This window comes from Rhincodon typus, chromosome 5 (assembly GCF_021869965.1).
Source record: "Rhincodon typus isolate 14 chromosome 5, sRhiTyp1.1, whole genome shotgun sequence".
Classification (NCBI taxonomy): domain Eukaryota; kingdom Metazoa; phylum Chordata; class Chondrichthyes; order Orectolobiformes; family Rhincodontidae; genus Rhincodon; species Rhincodon typus.
In genome coordinates, this window is record NC_063336.1 from 3,698,680 (window position 1) to 3,725,829 (window position 27,150).

Below are 27,150 nucleotides of genomic sequence, written 5' to 3' on the forward strand. Positions count from 1 at the left end.
TGCCTACTTATTCATCTTTTAAGCTTCCCTGATTGTTGATCCTGATGGAGGTGAACAGTTTTTTAAGTAGCAAGATGCATATGCATGCTAATAGGGTTCTATCCTCCTGATGTCAAGAATTTGATTGCTCTCTGAGAAGGAGGACTTAAATGCAAGAGTTTTTTGCAAGAGTGAAATTCTGTCACCCAATTAAGATATCATGCTCACTATTCTTCTTGCCATCTCAGTGAGGTGAAAATCATACTCATAATTTTTACAACATGCAACAAACTAGTCTCAACACTGACTCAGAGATAGTAAGAACTGCCGATGCTGGAGTCAGAGACAACACAGTGTGGAGCTGGAGGAACACAGCAGGCCAGGCAGCATCAGAGGAGCAGAAAAACTGACCTTTCGGGTCGGGACCCCTTCCCTTGCTCCTCTGATTCTGCCTGGCCTGCTGTTTCCTCCAGCTCCACACTGTATAGTCTCAATACTGTTGTATTGCCTTTACAATTTGCCTTTCTACTCACTTACTGCAGTACTACAGTGTCCAAGCAGTGATCCTTGTGGAGTCCCACTGGTTACAGGTCACTAACCCCTTAACTCCACTTTCTGTTTCCTGTCCATTAGCCAGCCCTCTATCCATGCCATATACTACCTCCAAGACCATGGGGTCTTATCTTATGACTTAACCCTTGGTGAGGTATCTAGCCTTCTGGAAGTTCAGATTTTTTTTTAATCTTCATTAACGGGATGAAGACGTCACTGGCTAGGCAGCATTTATTGCCCAACCCTAATTGCCCAGAGGGCAGTTCAGAGTCAACCACATTACTGTGGGTCTGGAGTCACATGTAGGCCAGGCCAGGTAAGGATGGCAGTTTCCTTCCCTAAAGGACATTAGTCAACCAGATGGGTTTTTCCCGACAATCGACAATGGATTCATGGTCATCATTAGATTCTTAATTCCAGGTATTTTATCGAATTCAAATTCCACCATCTGCTGTGGTGGGATTTGAGCCCAGGTCCCTAGAATGTTATCCGGGTCTCTGGATTTACAGTCCAGCAATAATACCACTAGGCCATTGCAACACAGCCACTGATTCACCTCTCTACACTCTGGTTGAGACTACCTCAAAAATCTCTAAGGAATTAGTCAGACATGATTTCCTTTTCATGAAGCCATGCTGACTCTGCTTGATTAGACCATAATTTTCAAATGTATTGCTGTGACTTCCTAAACAGTAGATGCCAACATTTTTTGAACAATCGTGTTAGGCTAAATCAAGTTATAGTTACCTGTTTTTTTGCCTCCCTCCTTTTTTGTAGTTATTTATTAATGGCTGTAAGATCATACCCCACACACTGTACTTGTACAGTTAATTCATTTGTTTTGTTCTGAATACTAAGTGCATTTCAGGAAAAAACCATTAATTTTCCTTTTTCACCATTTCCACCATGACCCTATGTGTTACCGTTTATTCTCTGTCCCTTCCTTTCCCACTTTGGCTCATTAGACAAACAGCTAAACCACAATGTTGCCAAAATCCATTTGCTTTAAAGCCTACATTTATCCTCTCCCAGACTTTCCACCATTGCTGCCTCTAAGCCATTAAATCATGCCTGATCCTGCCTAAGGCTGCTGAGGCTGATGGATTACCATTATGCAATTTTGTCGATAAATAGTCCAGGGAGACTAACACAATTGACCGTGAGAGCGCCTGATGCGGATGAACCAATTCAATGTAAAGTTAAGGTCAAGAAAAGATGGCTGGAATGGTGATTATAACAAAGTCAGCCAGCTGTAACTCATAGAATATGAGTTCTTTGATTGGAGCTGTTAATCTAATAAGGGAGACCTGGCTGAAATAGAAAGGTATCAGAGATATTGGTCTCCTGGATGCTGGCGAGCCATGTCAAAATGCATTTTTTAAACTTCCTTGATTGAGAAGTTAATTGTGATGGAGAAGTTAAAGAATTTTTTAAGTAGTAAGATGCAAATACATGCTTATAGGCTTCTATCTGCCCGACGACAAGAATTTGATTGCTATCTGAGAAGGAGGACCTAGATGCAAGAACTTTTCACAGTGCTGAAATTCTGTCACCCAATTAAGTTATCATGCTCGCTATTAATCTTGCCACTTCGGTGAGGTGAAAGTGATGCCCACAATTTTTGCAATATGCAACAAACTAGAATAGTAGAAAATCTCTGTCTTACTTCTCAAATATTCTCTATATTCCTGCAATCCAGTTGTGTGATGTAACTGATGGGCCACCGATCAATTGCATATTGAATCAAATATTCTGTTAGAACTTGTGTTTCATTAATATTGATATATCATAGTACAAATCTTATCATTTCTGGATTTTACCTTTTATTACTGTTTTCTATGAAGGAAGCATACAGCATCCTGAATAAATATGGAATGGAGATTTCAAAGGAGGAAACAGAAGAAGTAGATACTCTTCGATACTTTTTCAATAAATTACAAGTCAAAGCTGTGAGTATTGTACCTTTATCTTCAAATAATATGTTAGAAATCGTCAATGGAAAATCTATGGGAAATTTCATATTGAATAATATTATGAACTAATTACTAAATATATGCGTATCATTGTAATTCCTTAAGTTAAACAAAATTATTTGTGACCAGGTTTCTCAGTCTCAGCTGGATATTGAATTCTATCATGTTATGATCACTACTGATTTGGAGATTTTTACTTACTCTCAGGTCATTTATTAAACCTGCCTCATTACCCGTTACCAGACCCAAGATAGCATGTTCCCTGTTTGGCTCTATGACATTGCTCTCGGAAACTATCCCTCAAGGACTCTGAATTTGTGGTGGCAGCAATCCTTTCCAACTTGATTAACCCAAATCACCATGAAGATTAAAATCATCTTTCATTATTTCTCTCTGTATATTACTCAAAGTCATGAATAGCCTGAAGGCAGCCACCCTTGGTCCTGAAAAGTGAAACCAGTTGTCTCTAGCATCATTGACACCAGTCTTCAGCCAATTCAATTCACTCCACATGATATCAAGACACAGTTGGAGACATTGGATACTGCAAAGGCCTGGACAACATTCCAGCATTCAGCAATAGTGCTGAAGACTTGGGCTCCAGAACTTGACATGCCCCTAGCCAAGCTGTTCCCGTACAGGTACAACACCGGCATCTACCCAAGGATATAGAATCCTATCACAGATGAGTCCTGTACAAACAAAACAGGACAAATGCACCCTGGCCAATTACCGCTTCAACAGTCTACTCTCGATCATCATTAAAGTATTGGAAGGTGTCATCAACAGTGTTATTGAGCTGCTCCTGCTCAGCAATAATGTGCTCACTAATGCCCAATTTGGGTTCTGCCAGGGCCAGTCAACTCTTGATCCCATTACAGCCTTGGTTTAATAACAGACAAAGAGCAGAATTCCAGAGGTGAGGTGAAAGTGATTGCTCTTGACATCAAGGTCTCATTTTTGGGACAGACCTATAATGAGGTCAGGAGTTGAATTGCCCGATAGTGGAACCCAAACTGTGTGCCAGATATTGCTGAATAAGAGCCGCTTGATAGTATTGTCATGGAACCTACTAATGCTTTAATGATGATTGACAGGAGAATGATAGGCAAGTTGGATTTGACTTGCTCTTTGTGTACGGGACATACTTGAGCAACATTTTACATTTCTAGACAGATGCCTGTTTTGTAAATGTACTGGAACACCTTGGCTAATTTTGGAGCACATCTTCATATGATTTCTGATTGTTGTTAGGAGTTAACCTGTTTGCAGTATTCAGCGCCTTCTGCCATTTCCAGATGTCACATTGGAGTGAATCAAATTGGCTGAAGATTGGCATCTGTGATGATGGAGAAACCTGGAGGAAGCCAAGATGGATCTCCCATTCAGCACTTCTGGCTGACAGTTATTTGCTAAGATCCCCCTTCATTCAAGATGGAAATATTTGTGGAGTCTTCTCCTCCAGTGAGATGTTTAAGTGTCCACAGTATGCATGGCTGGATGTGACAGGACTGCAGAACTTAGATCTGATTTATTGGTTGTGGAATCGATTTGCTCTGTTGTCTCCTGCTGCTTACGCTGTTTGACACACAAGTAGTCCTGTGTTGTAACTTCACCGGGTTTACACCTCATTTTTGGGTAGGCACGGTGTTGTTCCTGGCATGCGATCTCACACTGTTCATTGAACCAGGGTTGATCCCTGGTTAGAAGCTAGAGTGGGGGATGTGTCAAGCCATGACATTACATATTTTGGCTGAAACCAGTTCTACTGTTGCTGATGGTGCATATTGCCTCATGGGTCACCTACGTCGATTTCCTAGATCTGTTTGAAATCAAGACAGTTTATCATTTCAGCAGCACCACACAACATTGTGGAGGGCATCCTCAATACGGCGACAGGACTTTGTCTCCACAATGACATGTGGTGGTCCCTCCTATCAATATTGAAATGGACAGATGCATCCATGACAGGTAGATTGGCGGTGACAATGACAAAGAGATTTTTCTTCTTATTGGTAAGAGTCTTAGAGTCATAGAGGTGTGCAGCATGGAAACAGACCCTTCGTTCCAATTCCGATCAGATATCCTAAATTAATTGAATCCCATTTGGCTCATATCCCTCTATACCTTTCCTATTCATGTACCCATCCAGATGCCTTTTAAATGGGGCAGCACAGTGGCCCAGTGGTTAGCACTGCTGCCTCACAGCGCCAGGTTCAATTCCAGCCTTGGGTAACTGTCTGTGTGGAGTTTGCACATTCTCCCTGTGTCTGTGTGGGTTTCCTCCCCCAGTCCAAAGATGTACAGGATAGGTAGATTGGCCATGCTAAATTGCCCATAGTACCCAGGGATGTTTAGGTTTGTTGGGTTAGACATGGGAAATCAGGGGTAGGGGAATGGATCTTGGTGCGATGCTCTTCAGAGGGGTGTTGTGGACTTGTTGGGCCACATGACTTGCTTCCACACTGTAGGGATTCTATGAAATGCTGTAATTTTACCAGCTTCCCCACCACCTCCTCTGGCAGCTCATTCCATACACGCACCATCCTCTGCGTGAAAAAAAATCACTTTTGCATCTTTTTCCCTCTCACCTTAAACCTATACCCTCTAATTTTGAACTCCCCTAGCCTGGGGAAAATACCTTGGCTATTCACCCTATTCATGCCCCTCATGATTTTATAAACCTCAATAAAGTCACTCTTCAGCCTCCAACATTCCAAGGAAAATAGCCCCAGCCTATTCAGACTCTCCCTCTAGATCAAATCCTCCAACCCTGGCAACATCCTTGTAAATCTTTCCTGAATCCTTTCAAGTTTCACAACATCCTTGAAAAAGGATGTACTGGCACTGGAGGGGGTGCAAAGGAGGTTCACTAGGTTGATTCCGGAGTTGAGGGGGTTGGATTATGGGGAGAGACTGAGTAGATTGGGATTATATTCATTGGAATTCAGAAGATTGAGGGGGGATCTTATAGAAACATATAAAATTATGAAGGGAATAGATAAGATAGAAGTAGAGAGGATGTTTCCACTGGCAGGTGAAGCTAGGACAAGAGGGCATAGCCTCAAGATTAGAGGGAGCAGATTTAGGACTGAATTGAGAAGGAACTTCTTCACCCAGAGGGTTGTTAAGCTATGGAATTCCTTGCCCAGTGAAGTAGTTGACGCTACTTCAGTAAACGTTTTTAAAGATAAGGTAGATTTTTTTTGAAAAATAAAGGAATTAAGGGATACGGTGAGAACGTGGGTAAGTGGATCTGAGTCCATGAAAAGATCAGCCATGATCTTATTGAATGGCGGAGCAGGCTCGAAGGGCCAGACGGCTTACTCCTGCTTCTAGTTCTTATGTACTTATCCTTCCATAGCTGGGAGACAGAACTGCATGCAGTATTCCAATAGTGACATAACCAATGTCCTGGACAGCCACAACATGACCTCCCAATTCCTATTGTCAATACACTGACCAATAAAGGCAAGTATACCAAATGCCTTCTTCACTATCCTATTTACTTGCTACTTCACTTTCAAGGAACTGTGAACCTGCACCCCAAGGTCTCTTTGTTTGGCAGCACTCCTTAGGACCTTGCCTTTTTTAGTGTTTACGTCTTGCCTTGATTTGCCTTTCCAAAATGCAACACCTCACATTTATCTAAAATAAATTACATCGCCATTCCACAGCATATTTGCCCATCTGATCAAGGTCCCATTGTACACTGAGGTAACCTTCTTCTCTATCCACTATACCACCAATTTTAGTGTCATCTGCAAACTTATTAATCATACCTCCTATATTCATATCCGAATCATTTCTATAAATTACGAAAGGCAGTGGACCCAGCACCGATCCATGTGGCACACCACTGATCACAGGCCTCCAGTTTGAAAACTCTCCACCACTACTCTCCCACATTTGATGGTTCCCTCACCATCTGACCAATAGGGTCAGCCCAGAAGCATTTGGTTAGTTTGATTAAAAGTGGTGTTACCAAGCCACTTGATGGAGCTGAAGTCCATCACCCAGTGTACATTCTTACCCCTTGCCACCCTTAGTGCTTTTCCAAGTGGTATTTAACATGGAGAAGCACTGTTTCATCAGTAGAGGGAATGAGGTAGATATTAAAGGTAGTAATTGAAGGAGATTTCCCTGCCCATGTTTGACCTGGTGACATGAAACTTCACAGGGTCCAAACTTAATGTTCAGGACACCCAGGGTGACTCCTTCATGACTTCCTACTCCAGTGCCACTGGGACAGACTATATACAACAGTGGTGATGGTGATACATTGGAAATTATCTGTAAGATATGATTCCACAAGTACGACTGTCTCAGGCTGTTACTTGTCTAATCTGTGGTCAGCCCACCAAATTTTGACACAAGCCCAAATGCTAGTAAGGAGATTGTAGACTCATAGAGTTATACAGCACGGAGACAGACCCTTTCCCTGTCGATCAGACATTCCAATCTGACCTACTCCGATTTGCCAGCATTTGGCCCATATCCCTCTAAACCCTTCATATTCATGTACCTATCCATATGCCTTTTAAATGTCATAATTGTACCTTCCTCCACCAATTTCTCTGGCAGCATGTTCCATACACATACCACCCTCTGTGTGAAAAAGTTACCCCTCTCAGGTCCTTTTTAAATGTTTCTGTTCTCACCTTAAACAGGGAAATATCTGTTCCTTTGTATATTCAAACTTATATATCTTCAGCCTGACGAAAGAGGCAATTGAATCTGAACAACTGTCTGAAATGGCCGAATAAACAACCTAGTTTAAGCCTATTTATGGGTGAGCAGCCAAAGCTGGCCATGTCAGCGATGCCCACATCCCATAAAAGAACAAAATAATGTTTTCTGCTAACGAGCATACACAGCATGCCAATTGTATTAGAATTAGTGTATTGGTTTGTCTGAGACTTGCTGCAGACATGCTGCTGTATCAGAATAGCAAGTGATTAGGATGGAATGGAATATAAGAACAATGAGATTACAACTGTAGTACTGTGCACAGTTTAGTCTCATTTGAAACTGTTTAATTGTTTCAGAAGCAGTTCACAGACTGTTCACTTGACTCATTTCTGGGATAAAGGACTTAGCATGTGAAGAAAGGTTAAGCCTATATCCAGTGCAGTTTGGACAAGAGAGGGTCTTGAGACAGATAGCAAGAACTGCAGATGCTGGAGTCAGAGATAACGCAGTGTGGAGCTGGAGGAACACAGGCAGGCCAGGCAGCATCAGAGGAGCAGGAAAGTTGACATTTCGGGTCAGGACCCTTCTTCAGAAATGGGGAAGGGGTAGGAAGCTGGCAAATAAATAAAGAGAGGAGGGTATGGGGCTGGGGAAGGTAGGTGGGATGGTGGTCGGTGAGTACAGGTAGGGAGTGGTGGGGATTAGTCAATGGGATGGGAGGGGCGGAGAGGTGGGAGAGAAGATGGACAGATTGTGTCAGGTCAAGGAGGCTGGGCTGAGAGAGGAGCTTGGACATGGGCCAGGATTGGGGAGATTTTAAAACAGATGAATTCCATTGTTTGGCCATCAGGCTGTAAGCTCCCGAGGTGGAATATGAGGCGTTGCTCCTCTAGTTTGCGGATGGTGTCATTGTGACACTGGAGGAGAGCCAGGATGGAAATATCACCCAGGGAGTGGGAGGGGGAGTTAAAATGGCTGGTGACCGGAAGGTGTTGTCGTTTGTTGTGTGCAGAGCACAGATGCTTTACGAAACGGTCTCCAAGTCTATGCTTGGTCTCACCGATGTACAGGAGGCCACATTGGGAGCAGCGGATACAGTAGACCATGTTGACAGATGTGCAGGTGAATCCCTGTCTGATATGAAAGGTTTGTTTTGGGCCTTGAATGGAGGTGAGGGGGGAGGTGTAGGGGCAGGTATAGCACCTCCTGCGGTTGCAGGGAAAGGTGCTGGGGGTGGTGGGGTTAGTGGGGAGTGTGAAGCGGATGAGGAAGTCGCAAAGAGACCGGTCCCTACGAAAGGCAGATAGGGATGGGGAGGGAAATATTTCTTTGGTGGTGGTGCCAGATTGTAGGCGGCAGAAGTGGCGGAGAATGATATGCTGAATGCGGAGGTTGATGGGGTGATATGTGAGGACCAGGGGGATTCTGTCTTCATTTTTGTTGGGAGGGGGTGTGAGGGCAGAAGTGTGGGAAATGCAAGAGATGCAGTTGAGGGCATTTTCGATCACCGGAGGGGGGAAGTTACGTTCTTGAAATAGCAGGACATCTAGATGTTTGGGAGTGGAATGCCCCATCTTGGGAGCAGACGCGCCGGAGGCAGAGGAATGTGGAGTAGGAGATTGCATTTTTGCAGGAAGGTGAGTGAGAGGAGGTGTAGTCCAGGTAGCTGTGGGAGTTGGTGGGCTTGAAATAGACGTCAGTTTCGAGGCCATCACCAGAGATGGAGACAAAGAGGTCCAGGAAGGAGAGGGAGGTATTGGAGATTCCAGGTGAATTTGAGGTTGGGGTGAAAGGTGTTAGTAAAGTTGATGAACTATTCAAGCTCCTCATGGGAGCACAAAGCAGTGCCAATACAGTCATCGATGTAGTGGAGGAAGAGGTGGGGGATAGTGCCAGTGTAACAGTGGCAAAGGGACTGTTCCATGCATCCTACGAAGAGGCAGACATAGCTTGGGCCCATGCAGGTTCCCATGGTCACTCCCTTAGTCTGTAGGAAGTGGGAGAAGTTAACACAGAATTTGTTCAGGGTAGGGACAAGTTCTGGTTAAGTGGATGAGGGTGTTGATGGAGGGGGACTGGTTGGACCTGCAGGAGAGGAAGAAGTGAAGAGCTTTTAGGCCATCTGCGTGGGGGATACAAGTGTACAGGGATTGGATGTCCATAGTGAAGATGCGGTGTTGGGGGCCAGTGACTTGGAAGTCTTTGAGGAGGTCGACGGCGTAGGTGGCATCCCAGACATAGGTTAGGAGTTCCTGGACCAAGGGGGAGAAAATAGAGTCGAGGTAAGCGGAGATGAGTTCAGTGAGGCAGGAGCAGGCAGAGAGAATGGGTCAACCAGGGAAGTTTATGGATTTTGGGAAGGAGATGGAAATGGGCAGTGTGGGGTTGGGGAACGATGAGGTTCGAGGCTGTGGGTGGGAGGTCACCTAAGGTGATGAGGTTATGTTTGGTCTGAGAGACGACGGTTTGGTGGACAGGGGTGGGGTCATAGTCGAAGGGGGCGGTAGGAGGAGGTGTCAGAGAGTTGGCGCCTGGCCTTGGCTATGTAAAGGTCAGTGCACCATATTGAAGGATGTTCAAGTCTGAGGGCATTGGATATGTGGGGGATGTTTCCTCTGGTGGAAGAAACCGAAACTAGGAGGTGTATTTTAAGACTGGGAGGCCTTGTTTTTAAGAGAGAAATGAGAAGAAGTTTGTTCTAGCAAAGGGTTATTGGCCTGTGGAATTCTTTACGTGAGTGTAAGAGCAGCGAGGTTATGCTGCAGCTCTATAAAATCCTGGTTAGACCACACTTGAAATATTGTGCTCAGTTCTGGTCACTTCATTATAGGAAGGATGTGGAAGCTTTAGAGAGGGTGCAGAGGAGACTTAACAGGATGCTGCCTGGACTGGAGGGCAGGTCTTATGAGAAAAGGTCGAGGGAGTTAGGGCATTTTTCATTGGAGCGAAGAAGGATGAGAGGTGACTTGATAGAGGTGTACAAGATGATGAGAGGCGTACAAGATGATGAAAGGCATAGATAGAGTGGATAGCCAGAGACTTTTCCCCAGGGCGGAAATGACTACTATGAGGGGGCATCATTTTAATGTGATTGGAGAAAGGTATAGGGGAGATGTCAGAGGTAGGTTCTTTACACAGAGAGTGGTGGGCGTGTGGAATGCGCTGCCGGCAGTGGTAGTGGAGGCAGGTACTTTAGAGACTTTTAAGCGACTCTTGGATAGGCACATGGAGGACAGCATAATGTAGGGTATGCAGGGTAGTTTGATCTTAGTAGGATAATAGTAGTGTCAGCACAACATCGTGGGCCGAAGGACCTGTACTGTGCTGTACTGTTCTATGTTCTATGTTCCAGAAGGTTACAGAGCCTGGGTCTTTAAATTTATTAAAGTCTAAGTTAGCTAGGTTTGTGATACACAAGACAGTTAAAGATCATGAAATACAGAAAGTAGAGCTGACATCCTAAAGAGATCAGTCACAATCTTATTGAATGGTGATGCAGCCTCAAAGGTCTAAATGGCCCACACTTGTTTCTAACTCCTATGTTCCTAAGGTTATCTCTGCCACTCAATCTACCATAAAGGAATCATGAATTTACATCCTGAGTAATTAAATAACTGTTGTTATTAAATGCCTGTTAAATAAGTTCTTACAGGTTCAATAGAAATCCACACCCCTCAACGTTTTGGGGATTCAGAGAATTTTGGCAAATCTTTGGTAATGGTATATATGGTGATGGAGAATAATAAAGCAGGGATCAGCACACAATCCAGAATGAAAAAAAAACTGACCTTTCTCTTTTCCCGTTACAAAGTTAGTTTTCCTGAAGCCAATTTCAAGAGCACCATGAGAGGCTTGAGTCTTTAGACAATCTGAATTGAAGTTGAGATTTAATGGTCTGCATGCTGCCAGACCCTCAGAGTTTCATCAGCATGTTCTGTGTTTGTCTCAACTATTTGTCAGATTTATTATCTAAGTAATTGAAAAGTATTGAAGCATTGCTAATTTCTTCAGAGATAGTAGGAACTGCAGATGCTGGAGAATCTGAGACAACAAGGTGTAGAAGGGTCTAGGCCTGAAACGTCAGCCTTCCTGCTCCTCTGATGCTGCTTGGCCTGCTGTGTTCATCCAGCTCTACACCTTGCTAATTTCTTCTTGTTTTGGGTACAATATAAACAGACACAATATTTCCAATGAATATTTGCGTACCTCACACCAAAAACATTATTGAAAGTCTTTTTCTGATGTATGTTTTTTTGATTCATTTTTTTTGTGGGATGTGGGTGCCAGCATTTACTGCCCGTTCCTAGTTGCCCTTGAGAAGGTGGTGGTGAGCTGCCTTCTTGAACCACTGCAGTCTACCTGCTGTGGGTTGACCCACATTCTTATATGACTAACTCACAGCTTTATTGTTGGAACTGATCAATTTTCTTTTGTAGATTCTGAGCTGTACATTACCACTAATTGATTCTTCCAGTTTTAATAGTAAGATTTAACACTGTTTCACTGGCCTTTACATTTTCTTGTTTATTTTTGACTGGTTAGATCAAATTACCAGACAAATTCAGCTGTTGTAAGATCTGGCAGTGTGATGTTTACTTCATTTTGTGCTGTAATTGCTTGTCTTAACAGAGAAATGTGCAAGACGAATTGGTGCAAGTTCAACCCAAATTTAAAGCTAACCTGCTGGAGTCAGTGGATGTTTTTCAGAAAGAAGTGCTCAAATATGGAAGACAATATGAGAAAGTAGGTTGTAATAATATTAGATCAACAGAATGTACTGGACTAGAAAGGATTATTGTATTTATTCTGTCATGGGATACGGGACATCAATGGCAAGGTGGTTTGTTGTCTATTACGAATCACTCATGAGAACATGACATGAAGCTACATTCTTCAGTTCTGAAGAAGGGTCACTGGACCCAAAACCTTAACTCTGCTTTCTGTTCACAGATACTGCCTGACTCGCTGAGTCTTTCCAGCAATTTCTGATTTTGTTTGTGAACAACTGCAGTCCTCCTGGTGTAGGTACACCACAATGTTTTTAGGAAGGGGGATTCAGAATCTTGATCTAGTGACAGTGAAGAGTTTTAAGTCAATTTTTCAAATCCGATATGACTTTTCCTCAGTACTAAGGTTCTGAAGCAGAGTCATTGGACTTGAAACGTTAACTCTGTTTTTTTCTCTCCACAGATCCGCCAGACCTAGACCATAAGAAATAAGAACAAGAGTGGGCCATTTTGCCCCTCAAGCCTCCTCAGTCATTCAGTAGGATTGTGGCTGATCAGATGTTCCTCATGTCCACTTTCCTGCCATTTCCTCGTAACCCCAACTAATCAAGAATATATCTCAGCATTAAATACACACACAGACTCTTCCCCTACAGCCCTCTGCGGCAAGAAATTCCATAGACTCTCAATCCTCTGACAGAAGAAATTCATCCTTATCTCAGTCTTAAATTGGCACCCCTTTATTCTGAAACTATACCTTATGGTCCTTACTCTCCCATGAGGGTAAATATTCTCACTGCATTTACCCTGTCAAGCCCCCTAAGAATTTCACATTTTTCAATAAGATCATCTCTCATTCTTCTAAACTACTGTGAGTAGAATCCCAACCTGTTTAGCCATGCTTATAAGACAATCCTTTCATACCAGGAATCATTCTAGTGAACCTTCTATGAACTGCCTCCAATGAAATGATATATTTCCTTTAACAAGGGACCAAAACTGCTCACAGTACTCCTGATGTGGTCTCCCCAACACCTTGTACAGTTGCAGTAAGACTTCCCTACTCTTATACTCCAACCCCCTTGAATTAAGGGGTAACATTCTATTAGCCTTCCTGATTACCTGCTGCACCTGTGAGCTAGCTTTCTGTGTTTCATGCACAAGTACACCCAAGTCCTTTTGTGTTGCAGTATTCTGCAGTTTTTCTCCATTTAACTCATACATTGTTCTTTTGTTCTTCCTTTCCAAATGAACAACTTCACATTTTCCGATATTATACTCCATTTGTCAACTCTTTGCAAACTTACGTAACCTATTAATATTTGACTATGAGCTGTTTGTATCCATCTTGCAACTTGCCTTTGCACCTATTTGTGTTGTCTACTAATTTGGCTATAGCTCATTTGTGTCCTTTTACCATGTCTATGTATATAACACTTGCAGTCCCAGCACTGATTACTGTGCAACCCCTCTGTTCACAGATCGCTAACCTGAAGAAGAATTCCTTGTCCCCATGCACTGTTTCCTGTTATTAGTCAATATTCAATCCATGCCAATATACTACCTTCAGCACCATGGACTCTTTGATTTGTTGTGATTAATTTATTGTCACATGTACCGAAATACAGTGAAAAGCTTTGTTTACAAGTGGTACAGGCAGATCACAGCAAGCAAAGGATGCACATATCAAGACTTAGAGGCATACAGGTTACATTGCAGGTTACATTATTTGAGGCTAGAGTCCATTCAACAGTCTGATAATGGCCAGAAAGAAGCTGTTCTGATGACTTAACCTTTTCGAATGCCTTCTGGAAGTTCAAATACAACACCTCCATTGGTTCCACTCTATTTGAGACTTCCTCAAAAATCTAATACATTAATCAGATATGATCTCCCTTTTATGAAACAATTTTGAATGTGCTTGATTAGATTATAATTTTCCAATCTGCTGTTATTACTTCCTTAATATTTTTCCAATAAATGATTTTAGACTAATTAGCCTTTTGTTACCAGCTTTTTGCATCCTTCCCTTTTTGAATTGGACTGTCACATTGGCAGTTTTCCAATTTCCGATATTTCTCTAGAATCAAGGATTCTTGGAAAATGATAAGCAATGCATCATTAATCTCTGCAACTACTTCTTTTAGGTTCCTAGGATGCAAGCCATCAGGGCCTGGAGATTTACCTGCTTTTAGACCCACTAATTTATCTAATACTAATGCTCTAGTGGTGATGTTGGTACTCAATTCTTCCCTTGTATTCTTTAGTATTAATGGGATGTTTGAAGTATCTTCCACCGTAAAGACTGATGCAAGATATCTGTTTAACGTCTTTTCAATTTTCTTGTTCTCCATGACTGCCTATCCAGATTCATTTTCTAAGGAGCCTATGTTCACTTTGGCCTCTCTCTTCCTTTTTATGTCTTTAATGAAGGTCTTATTGTCAATTTTTTATATTACTCCCTAATTTGCTCTCATAGTTTATTTTCTCTGTCTTTATAATTTTTTTAGTCTCTGCTGATGGATTCTGAATTTACCCTATCACTGACTTTTGCTTCTTTACATGCTTTTTCTTTCAACTTAATACTCGCCTCAACTTCTTTGGCTAGCCATGGTTGGTTTATCCCTATCTTAGGATTTTTCTTCATTGCGAGGATATGTTCTTGCTGAGAGTCATGAATTACCTTCAATGTCTGCCACTGCTTGTTTACTGCCTTTCCTGCTAATCCATCCACCCAGTCCACTTTAGCTAAACTTATCCTCATTTTCATTGTTGTGCCCTTTATTTAAGTTAAATATAGTTGTACCCAACCCAAGTTTCTCACACTCAAAATAAATATTAAAATTTATCATTTTATAATCACTGCTTCCTAAAGAATATTTATTCTGAAGTTATTTGTTAAATCTGCCTCATTGCCCGTTACCAGATCTAGGGTAACCTGTTCCCCAATAGGTTCCATGACATTGCTATAGAAAACTGTACCGACTGCAATCTATGAATTTGTTGTCACGGGTACCTTTCCCTACTTGATTGGCCCAATCAACATGAAGATTTAAGACATTCATGATGGTTGCTTTATTCTTTTTACATGCCCATATTATTTGTTGATTTATATGCTTTCCTACGCTGTAGCAACTGTTTGGGAGTTTATACACTAATCTGACCAATGCCTTCTTTCTCTTGCTGTTATTTACCTCCACCCAGATAGACTCTACATCATTCGAGCTGGAATTATCTCTCACAACTGTCCTCATTTCACCTCTTATTAAAACTGCTACCATTTCCTTCCCTTCTGTCTTTCTGAACGCTCAAATATCCCTGAACATTAAGTTCCCAGTTCTTATCTCCTTGTAACTACAGCTCCATAATGGCAACAAGTTCATATCCATTTATCTCAATTTGCGCCATCAGTTCTTTTACCTTATTCCAAATGGTTTGTACAGTAAGATATAAAGCCTTTAAGCTTGGCTTTTTGCCATTTCTTGTATTGTGTCCCTATTTTCCCTTTGCCCTTGATTACCCTGATAACCATTTTTGCATTTTATTAAGCTTTTTTATTACTGTTCTTGTTTCTCTTTTTCTTGCCACCCTGCATACATTCCCATCCCTGCAATTCTAGTTTAAACCTGCGCCAACCACTCTCTCAAATACTTGCCTGAAGACATATGTCCCAGTTGCCCATTCAGTTTGTATTCGTCCCACCTCCCCTAGAGCCATCCCAATATCCCAGGATTGGATCACATGGAAAACAGGAAGAAATAGCCATTTTGATACAGAACTGCCTCGAAGATAGAAGACAGAGGGTAATGGTGGAGGGTTGCTTTTCAGACTGGTGGCTTGTGACCAGCAGTATGCCACAAGGATCAGTGCTGGATCAACTGCTTTTTGTCATTTATAGAAATGATTTGGATGAGAACATAGGAGGTATAGTTAGTAAGTTTGCAGATGACGCCAAAATTGGAGGTGTAGTGGACAGTAAAGAAGTACAACGAGACCTCGAACAAATGGGCCAATGGGCCGAGGAGTGGCAGATAGAGGTTAATTCAGATAAATGTGAGTTGTTGCATTTTGGAAAGGCAAACCAGGGCAGGACTTATACATTTAATAGTGAGGTGCTGGGGAGTGTTCGTGAAGAAAGAGACCTCGGAGTGAAGGTTCATTGTTCCTTGAAAGTGGAGTTGCAGATAGAATAGGATAGTGAAGAAGGCATTTGGTGCGCTTGCCTTTATTGGTCAGTGCATTGAGTATAACAGTTGGGAGGTCATGTTGCGGCTGTACAAGACATTGGTTAAGCCACTTTTGGAATTCTGCGTTCAATTCTGGTCTCCCTGCTATAGGAAGGATATTGTGAAACTTGAAAGGGTTCAGAAAAAATTTACAAGGATGTTGTTAGGGTTGGAAGGTTTGAGCTATTGGGAAGATGCTGATTAGGCTGGGGCTATTTTCCCTGGAACATTGGAGACTGAAGGGTGACCTTATAGAGGTTTATAAAATCATGAGGCGCATGGATAGGGTGAATAGCCAAGGTCTTTTCCTGGAATGGGGGAGTCTAAAACTAGAGGGTATAGGTTTAAGGTGACAGAGGAAAGATATAAAAGGGACCTAAGGGGCAACATTTTCACACAGAGGATGGTGCATGTATGGAATGAGCTGCCAGAGGATGTGGTGGAGGCTGGTACAATTGCAACATTTAAAAGGCATCTGGATGGGTATATGAATAGAAAGGGTTCAGAGGGATATGAGCCAAATGCTGCAAATGAGACTCGATTAATTGAGGAAATCTGGTTGGCATGGACGAGTTGGACTAAAGGGTCTGTTTCCATGCTGTACATCTCTATGACACTATGAATCTGAAACCCTCCCCCTCACACCATCTTTCTAGCCATGTATACAACTGATATATCCTGCTGTTCTATGTTATAACACATGACACTGGTTGTAATCCTGAGATCACTATCTTTGAGGTCCTACTTTTCAACTTACTTGCTAACTCCCCGCTATATTTGGTTTTTAAAACCTCATCCCTTTTGTTAACCCACATTTTTGGTACCAATGGAAGGTCACTGGCTGTTCACTCTCCCTCTCCAGAATGTCCTGTAGCTCCTTCAAGACATCCTTGATTCTTGCACCATGGTGACAACATTCTATCCTGGAGTCTCATTGGTGGTCACAGGACATGCAGCAAAGGACAAAGAATGATACAACACCGGAACAGGCCCTTTGGCCCACCAAGCCTGCTCTGACACATGACACCTTTTTAAAACTATCACCTTTTTGCTTCTTATGTGGCAAGTCCAGTTGAGTTTCTGGTCAATGGTAACCGCCAGGATGTTGATAGTTGGGGATACCTGCTGGGACATGATCTGTCTTTCCCACCCCACCCAACCACTCTCTAGACATGTCACCTCTCCCACTGGACCTGAATCACTCTCTACCTCCACTACCCCTAGATTGACACCCTCCCTCCCCAGCTCCCTCACCCCACTCTGAATGTGATTTCTTGCATCCATTCAGACCTATCCTGGACACTGCATCACTTACCTGGCCCCTCACCTCCTTGCCCCTGGCAACCTGTCGACCATCTTACATCTTACACCCTACTTGATTGGCATCGTACCCATTTGCCATCCTATCCACCTGACTACAATTCTAGACATTTAAATTTCAAAATACCTCAGCTGACTACTCTGAAAAGGGGACATGGATTGACTTGCCTGACAGTTCTGCTCAGGAGAGAACTGTGAGAATGGAAGTAAAGCTCCATTTTTTCTGACAGTCCTGTTAGAATCTCCTGTCAGAAATGCGGAGCTCTGTCCTTTGGTAAAAAAGCAGGAACAGAGTGGCAATTACTTTTGTTGGCAAATCCAGCTCAATGTTGTGACTCTGTTTGCAGGTGGTCTGTTTTGAGTTCCTCGTTGCACACATTGAAACCACTTGTTTGTTCTAATGCCTGATTTATCACTGATAATTTACAATTGTAAATAAACTAACTCATGGAGTTAATTAATCCCTGACAAGTGATTATTAGACCAACATTTTGAACATGACAGTGCCTCAATCAGAATCCATTTGCCAACCAATGCACACTCTCTTCTCAGGGAGCGTAAATAGAGTGTTTTCCCGCAACATTTTTTGGAAATGGGAGTCTGTTTAGCTCAGTTGGCTCAATGCAGAGTGATACCAACAGCATGGATTCAATTTCTGCATTGGCTGAGATTACTGTGATGGACTGTCCTTCTCAGTCTCTCCCCTTGTTTGAGATATGATGACTCTCAAGTTAAACCACCATCCATGGGCTCTTAAGGCACAGTGGTACTATTTCTATTTCTGAGACAGGAGGCATGGGTTCAAGTTCCACCTGCTTCAGAGGTGTCTCAAAACATCTTTGAAAAGATTGGTTAGGAAAAAATCCCCTCCCAAACCACCACTAGCCATCTGTTTCTTTAAGAAAAGAGCAGCGCTATGGGTTGATAGGACCATGAGGGCTTGATCTTGATCTTGTAAATGGTCCTGATGAATACAAGACAATTAGCTTTGGCAAAAGACTTATTATCTAAATTCATTTACATATGTACATACATATATATCAAGGAAGCCACATTTACTATTGCTCGGCAGTGATATACTGTGTAACATGTGAGCAATCTATGGATTATTCACAGGGTGTGCTCCATCTAGAGTGCCTTGAACTGACAATTGGACTTTTTACACAGAAGTGGAATTTGACTTTTTGTTTTGCTGGGTTGATTCTGTCAAACAGAATTTTTCTGTCAATCCATTACAATTACATGTTTTATGGGCACAATGTGGTATTCCTGCATCAGAAACCTGACATACGTTTTAGTAAAATGGATCTAGTTATAACATTTGTGGAATGTTATTGATGCCAGCATTAATTTTGATATAAAATAAAGATAGAATTTGTATTCTTACCAGACCTTTTGAAGTGCACAGTGCATTAGAAAAATTAATTACATCATGTCACATTGTTAGATCAGTAAGTAGTTTCACCTTGTGTTTATCTCTAAGAACTCCAGTCGTGAACTTAGTGTGGATTAATACTTCTAACACTTTCTGAATTCTCTAATTGCTGGGTTGAAGTTAGTTGCTGATACAGAACACACATTTTCATATAAAATCAATTTTGTGAACATTGTATTTCATTATGTTGTTTTAGGAAGGCCCAATGGTACCGGGTATTGCACCTGCAGAAGCCAGCACCAGATTACAGATCTTTCAGGTAACAATAAAGGAATAACAGTGTGTGAGTTGATGGTTAAGGGCAATTAAACAACAGAAAAATGTCTCAAAACTTTACAAGTGTTCTCGTATGAATTCTTGCAAACATATAACTTTCCTGTGGTTTGCCAACTTCAGTTCAGGTCAGTTTTCACATTTTCTTTCATCGACTCGTGGGACTTGGCTGTTGATGTTTTGGTTAGCATTTATAAACCATCCCTTGTAGCCGTTGAGTAGGTAGTGGCGAGCAGCTGTCTTCAAATGTTGCAGCCCATATGTCATACTGTTAGGGAGGAAATTCCAGGATTTTGACCCATTGACAGTGAAAGAGTGGTGATATATTTCCAAGTTAGGATAGTAAGTGGTTTGGAGGAGAAGTTCTAGGTGATGGTGTTCCCGTGTGTCTGCTGCCCTTCTTCTTCTAGACAGTAATTGCTATTGGTTTGTAACATACTGTCTAAGGATCCATGGTGAATTACTGCAGTGCATCTTAGGAATGATACACACCTCTGTTACTGAGAGTTGGTGCTGGAGTGACTGTTCATGGATGTGGAGTCAATCAAGGAACCGCTTTGCCCTAGATGGTGTCAAGGTTCTTGAGAATGATTGGAATTACCCCCACCCAGGCAAGTGAGGAATATTATATCACAATCCTGACTTGTGCCTTGTAGATGGTGGACAGGATCTGGGGAGTCAGGAGATGAGTTGGGTGAGGTATTGCTAGCCTCTGACCTGCTCTTCTAGCCACTGTTTTTATCTGGTAAGTTCAGTTCAGTTTCTCATCGATGGTAATCTGCAGGATGTTAATAGTAGGAGATTCAGTATTGGTAATGCCATTCATTGACTGTCAAGGGGCAGTAGTTAAATTGTCTCTTATTGGAAATGATTAGTGCCTGACATTGCGTGGCATGAATGCTATTTGCAACCTGTCAGCCCAAGCCTGGATATTTTTCAGGTATTGTTGCATTTGGATATGGATACCTGAGGAGTTGGGAGTGATGCTGAATATTGTGCAATCTTTAGCGAACACCCTCACTCTGGCCTTATGAAGGAGGCAAGGTTATTGTTGAAGTATCTGAAGATGGTTGGGCCTAGGACTGTACCCTGATGAACTCCTATGTAGATGTCCTGGAGCTGAGATGACTGACGTCCAACAACCACATCCATCTTCCTATATTCCAGGTATGACTCCAAACAGCGGAGAGTTTGTCCCCCGATTCCCATTGATTCCAGTTTGGCTAGAGCACCTTGATGACACACCCAGTCAAATACAGCCTTGATGTCAAGAGAAGTCACTCTCACGTCACTTTTGGAATTTAGATCTTTGGTCCATGTTTGAACTAATACTGTACTGAGGTCAGGAGCTGAGTGGACCTGACAGAACCTGCAGATTATCACTGAGCAGGTGCTGCTTGACAGTACTGTTGATGACATCTTCCATCACTTTACTGATGATCAAGAGTGGACTAAGTAATTATTGACTTGGATTTGTCCTGCATTGTGTGTACAGGACTTACCTGGGTAATTTTCTATGTTGTTAGTTAGGTGCCAGTGGTGTAACCGTACTGGAACAATTTGACAAGGGGAGCGACAAGCCCTGGAGCACAAATCTTAAGTGTTATTGCAGGAATGTTGTCGGAGCCCATGGCCTTTGCACTATCGAATATCTACAACTGTTTCTTCATATCACGTGGAATAAATTGAATTGGCTGAAGACTGGTATCTGTAATGCTGGGGACCTCTGGACGAGCAGCTGAGATGGATCATCCACTCGGCACCTCTGACTGAAAAATTGGTACAAGTGCATCAGCCTTATCTTTAGTACTGATGGCTGTTCCAACATTGAGGAGGGGGATACTTGTGAAGCTACGTTGGTGAGTACGACTGGATGTGGCAGGACAGCAGAGTTTAGATCAGAACCGTTGGTTGTGGGCCGACTTAGTTCCATCTATCACTTGCTGTTTATGCTGTTTTGCATGCAAGTAGTCCTATTTGTAGGTTCACTAGGTTGACGTCTCAATTCTGCACATGCCACGTGCTGTTTTTGCTATGCCCTCCTACACACTCCATTGAACCCCAGGGCTGATCTCTTGGCTTGATGGTAATGGTTGAGTTGAACATATTCCAGGCCATGAGGTTTCAGATTGTGTTAGAGTATGATTCTGTTGCTGTTGTTGGCCCAGAGCACATCAAATCTGCCCCATTTAATATGGTGATAGTGCCATATGGGATGATGTAAGGTATTCTCAATGTGAAGGTGGGACTTCATTTGGGCAGGGATTGTGCAGTGTTCACTCTTACCAATACTGTCATGGACAGATGTACCTGTGACTAGAAGATTGGTGAGGATGAGGTCAAATATGGTTTTCCCACTTGTTGGTCTCCCTCACCACCTGCTGCAGACAAAGTCTAGCAACAGTGTCCTTTTGGACCTGACCAGCTCAATCTGTTGTGCTGTTGCTGAGCCACTCTTGATGGTAGACATTGAAATCCTCCTACCAGTGTACATTCTGAGCCCTTACTACCTCTGTGTTTCTTCCAAATGTTGTTGAACATGGAGAAGCACAGAGTAATCTGCCGAGAGAGGACGGTAGGCGGTAATCTGCAGATTTCCTTGCCCATGTTTGACCTAATGCTATGAGACTTCATGGTGTCTGGAGTCAATGCTGAGGTCTCCCAGGGCAATTCCCTCTGACTGTATAGCACCATGCTGCCATCTCTGCTGGGCCTATCCTGCTGGTGTGTCAGGACATATCTAGGAGTGGTGAAGGTTGTGTCTGGACTATGTCTGAAATGTATAGTTCCATGAGTTTTGACTATGACAGGCTGTTTCTTGTATAGTTTGGGAGACGGCTCTCCCAATTTTAACACTAGTCCCGAGATGTTACTTTGCAGGGCTGACAGGGCTGTTATTGCTATTGTCATTTTTGGTGCATAGGTCAATGCTGTCTGGTTTCATTTCTTTCTTTGAGACATCATGGCGTATATTACAATTAAGTGGTTTGCTCGGCTATTTCAGGGGCAGTTGAGAGTTAATCACATTACTGGGAATCTGGAGTCACATGTAGGCCAGACCAGGTAAAGATAGCAGTTATCCTTCCTTGCAGGACATTAGTGAATACCAGATGGGATTTTCTGATAATTGATACTGATTTAAAATGTCATAATTAGACTCTTAATTCTAGAAATTTATTGAAATCGAGTGTACTTGCCATACAAATACAGTGGCTACAAGAGCAATGGTGTGGAGGTGCCTGTGTTGGAGTAGGGTGGACAAGGTCAGAAGTCACACTACGCAAGGTTATAATCCAACCAGTTTATTTGAAATCACAAGCTTTTGAAACACTGCCCCTTCATCAGGTGAAGTGCAGAGAGGCACATAGGCACCGAATTTATAGCAGAGAGATCAAAAGTTCATGCAAATGGTGTGAGTGGAGTTTCAACAGGTTGAATAATAAGTCTCTGCAGGTGATCAAAAGTGTCAGACGGTGTGAGTAAAGATTCATCAGCTGAATAGCGAGTGAAAGGCATGACCTATAAACCAATTAATTGAGGCAGGGAGATAATTACATAAAATTGAAAATAAGGAGACAAACCAAATAACTGGAATAACATGATAGGTATAAGACCAAAGTAACAAGCAATATGAAACTGCACAAACCAATTAAGGTAGAGAGATCGTAGCAAGCTGTCAAGAAGTTTACACCATCCAGGGGAAAGCAGCCCATTTAGTCAGGGGGACCAACTTGTCACTGCACCTCACCAACAGAAGGAAGTCCCTCAGAATATCAAGCTGCTTCAAATGGGACCAGTGGGGTCAACTGAGTCATGTATCTCCAAGCCAGGGCTGTTCATATCCAGGATGGATACAGCAGCTGCATCACTGGGCAATGCCAGCCAGTCAGATGGTCACATTTGCTGAATAGCAAGAGCTTTCAGAAGTCTGAGCGACTGTACCAGAAAAGGCTCCTGAGACTGGAAGGAGCTCTTCTATAAACTGCCATCCCCTTAGAGATTAATCATATTAATGTAGACTATAGTAACAATGCTTGCTTGGCGGTGGGGCTGGGGGGCGCGGGGGAGGGGAATGGAGTGTCCATTTGCATGTGTTCCATGTTTTTGTAAATATTCCTGACAATGTACATATGTTGGCTACAATGCCTGAGTAATATTTACAATTGCTGTATTTATGTTCATTGATAGAAGTTGTTGAAATAAAGAGGGAGGGAAATTATGTATGTAATGTTGGGCCTGGGGGCATGCTGCCCTTTAAGAGAGTGGGTCAGGTAACCTGGAGTAGGAGCTTTGGGTCAGTCTAGGTCTGACTGTATAGCTGTAAAGACATATCTGGTTCAAGTTCTATCTTGCGATCTTTTTGTAATTTGTAAATTAGAAAACTAATAATTTACATAATAAGACATAATAATAGGGCAGGTGGCCTAGTGGTATTGTCACTGGACTGTTAATCCAGAGACCCAGCTAGTGTCTTGGGGGCCTGGGTTCGAATTCCACCACAGCAGATGGTGGAATTTGAATTCAATAAACATCTGGAATTAAGAGTTTAATGATGGCCAAGAATCCATTGTCAATTGTCAGGAAAAGCCATTTGGTTCCCTAATGTCCTTTAGGGAAGGAAACTGCCATCCATACTTGGTCTGGAGTTTCTGGATGAATAATTTAGCAACAATACTACTAGGCCATCACGTCCTCCAGAGCAGATGTATATTTCATCTTGTTTGGATCAGTTTTTGCCTGAAGGTTTAAAACCTTTCTCGGCATTTTTAAAATAAATGGCACTTCTTATCTACATGTATCTCAGGGATTTATTTGTTTCAAACTTCAAGGTTTGTGGATAAGGAATGAAATTCAACATAAAATTAATTTTGATTCTTGTTCCAAGATGATCAGAGGATTAGATAGGGTGGACAGTGGGAGCCTTTTTCCTCGGATGGTGATGGCTAGCACGAGGGGACATAGCTTTAAATTGAGGGGTGTTAGATATAGGACAGATGTCAGAGGTAGGTTCTTTACTCAGAGAGTAGTAAGGGCGTGGAATGCCCTGCCTGCAAAAGTAGTAGACTCGCCAACTTTAAGGGCATTTAAATGGTCATTGGATAAACATATGGATGATAATGGAATAGTTTAGGTTAGATGGGCTTCAGATTGGTTTCACAGGTCGGCGCAACATCGAGGGCCGAAGCGCCTGTACAGCGCTGTAATGTTCTATGTTCTATGTTCCCATTCATTTAATTTGCACATTTTACTTTAACCTGCGCTTGATTATCTGAAGTATCTAATGCGATAAAACTGTTTATCTTCATTATTATTGCAAGCTATTTTAAATCAATTCAAATGCTAAGGTCTTGCTTCAGATTTCCTTTAACCAAAAGTGTTTTGTTTTGCACATAAATAGACAGATAATAGTAAGTTATCCTTTCACCATTGTCAAGGACAATTAGAGATGGGCAATGAATCCTGGTCTAGTCAGCATCACACATATCCCAAAGGAATAAACAAAAATCTTGAATATAATAGATCACCAGTGGTGGTGATGATACAACTTTGCCTTAGTCTTTTTACAAGTCCACAATGCTTGTGTAATTACCTGCTAAATGTTCATATCTACTAAACTATGAACCTTACCAAAATGTTTCTGAAACTCCAGGAGAATCTAATTAGAACATAAGAAATAAGAGTAGGTAAAAATCTAAAAATCTATCTATCACCTTTAAATACTTTCAGTGATCAAACCCCACTACTCTCTGGAACAGAGAATTCCAGATATTCAGTACCATTTAGGAGAATGCATCCCTTTGCATCTCACTTTTAGATGAGTTTACCCTTATTCTGTAACTATGTCCCCAATAAACATTTTCTCAACATTTACCCTATCAAGCCCCCTCATAATCTTGTAGATTTGAATGAAACCATCCCTTGTTTTTCTCAATGTTAGTGAATAAAGGTCTAAACTGTTTAGCCATTCTTGATATGTCAATCCCTTCATGCCAGTGATCAGCCTAGTGAATTTCTTTTGAACTGCAACCACTGCTAGTATGTCCTTTCTAAACCATGGAGACCAAAGCTATACACAGTGCTCCAGGTGTGATCTTAATGCGTATTGTACAATAATGACAGGACTTGCCTACTTTTAAACTCTTGCCTCCTTGCAATAAAAGTCAAAATTCCATTAACTTTCTTAATCACTTGATATGCCTGCATACTAATCTATTATATTTCATGCACAAGAACACACAGATCCCTCTGTGTTCCGCATTCTTGGAGTCCCATGCCATTTAAGATTCTTCCTGCCAAAGTGCATAACTTTGCACTTTTTACAATAGTCTCTGTCTGTTGAGTTTTTCCTCAGCCTATCTATAACCCCCTGCATATTCCTTAAGTTCTCATCCTGGAATGCCCTCCCACCTATTGTTGTATCATCAGCAAATTTTGATACATTGCACTCCACCCCTTCCTCCAAGTCATTCATAAAGACAGTGAATAATTAAAACCCTTAGATGGATCCTTGTAACATCCAGCAGTTACGTCTTTCCAACCAGAAAAAGGACCCATTAATTTGACTCTCCATCCTCTGCATGTTAACCAATCATTAATTGATGCCAGCGCATAACCCATTATCATATCTCCTGTCTTGAGCAAGGACCTTTTGTGTGACACCTTATTGAATACCATGTAGGTAAGCATTTCAAAATTCTTTACCACAAATGCAGTCAGCCAGTGGACTATTAGCGAAATGTAGAGATGCTGCCCACAATTTTTCGTCCATTCAAATTAGAGCAACATCTTGATTAACTCTAAAATCCCAGATTCCATCACTGGCGTTGGGTCAAGGAAGGTTTATTTCATGGTCAGCCATGGTTCAGCATGAATAATTCTTAAAGGAGTGAAGCTCCTAATTTAGATGTATGTGGCAATTAATTATATGGAAGTGCAAGAAAGATTCCCTTTTTAATGAGTGTATTTTCAAGTATTACTGGCTAACTGTCTATCATTACCAACTGATCTCTTGCGCAAAGATGTTTATAAACCTAATTATTGAACAAATTAGATTAGTGTGTAAGAAAACATAGTTTATAAAAATTGTACACATACAGAAGGAATCTTTATGTAATACCTGCAATTCAGAACACTTTGACTATCTCTGATGTCTGCTGTGATTTATTTCAGAGTTGGTTTGATGAGCTATGGCGGAAGTTTGTGACATACTCTTCAGGAGAGCGTTTATTTGGTTTGCCAGTACAAGATTATGAAATACTGCAGAAAAATAAGTAAGTTGTATTTGGCACTAGAATTAAACTGGGCTGATTTGCATGTGACTGCAAGTGGATATTTTACTGGTGTCAGGAATGCTTTAACTTACACTTGTAGCAAACCATACATAGAGTCATGTGTTGCATGTCTGAATATGCTGTGGAGCCTGATTTCAGATCACGCTTTCCACTGTGTGGGCAAGGACAAATTGCTGATTTGGTTGAGATTGCCCATGCTTTTTAGCTTGTCTTTTGACCATAACTGTCAATACACTTTGCTTTTCAAAGGAAGCACTGTTATGACTTGACATCACTCCGAGATTGCCCTTTCTTGTGTATTTTTCCTCCAATCCAGTGTGGGCATGCCACATTTCCAGAAGTTTCTCCTCAACAATTGGCTTACCACACAGGCAGTGTGGATGTATAAGGGGTGAACATCTGACATGCCTTTGGGATTTTATCATCAGTATCCACTATCTTTGTAGTTACTTCCTTTCATATCTTAAGGAACATCGCAACAGGTTCGTGGAACGTGTCAGTCTTTAACCCAATTAGTTTTTCTGGTTGAACACAGCAGGCCAAGCAGCATCATAGGAGCAGAGAGGCTGACGTTTCGGGCCTAGACCCTTCATCAGAAAAGGGGGAGGGGAAGGGGGTTTTGAAATAAATAGGGAGAGAGTGGGAGGCGGATAGAAGAGGGATAGAGGAGAGGATAGAGGA

At 42.0% G+C, this 27,150-nt stretch overlaps 2 protein-coding genes across 2 annotated transcripts in view; both read left to right on the forward strand.

Annotated features, from left to right (window-relative positions):
• LOC109930964 (dynein axonemal heavy chain 8-like) overlaps window positions 1-27,150 on the forward strand; it is a 2,199,840-nt gene that overhangs the window by 646,781 nt on the left and 1,525,909 nt on the right. The window lies entirely within an intron of this gene.
• LOC109918465 (dynein axonemal heavy chain 8-like) overlaps window positions 1-27,150 on the forward strand; it is an 876,900-nt gene that overhangs the window by 425,099 nt on the left and 424,651 nt on the right. The window contains exons 24-27 of the mRNA XM_048596621.1: window positions 2,376-2,480; window positions 11,826-11,939; window positions 19,101-19,163; window positions 26,348-26,448. Coding sequence (XP_048452578.1) covers window positions 2,376-2,480; window positions 11,826-11,939; window positions 19,101-19,163; window positions 26,348-26,448 — 383 coding nt within the window. The remainder of the gene's footprint in view (window positions 1-2,375; window positions 2,481-11,825; window positions 11,940-19,100; window positions 19,164-26,347; window positions 26,449-27,150) is intronic.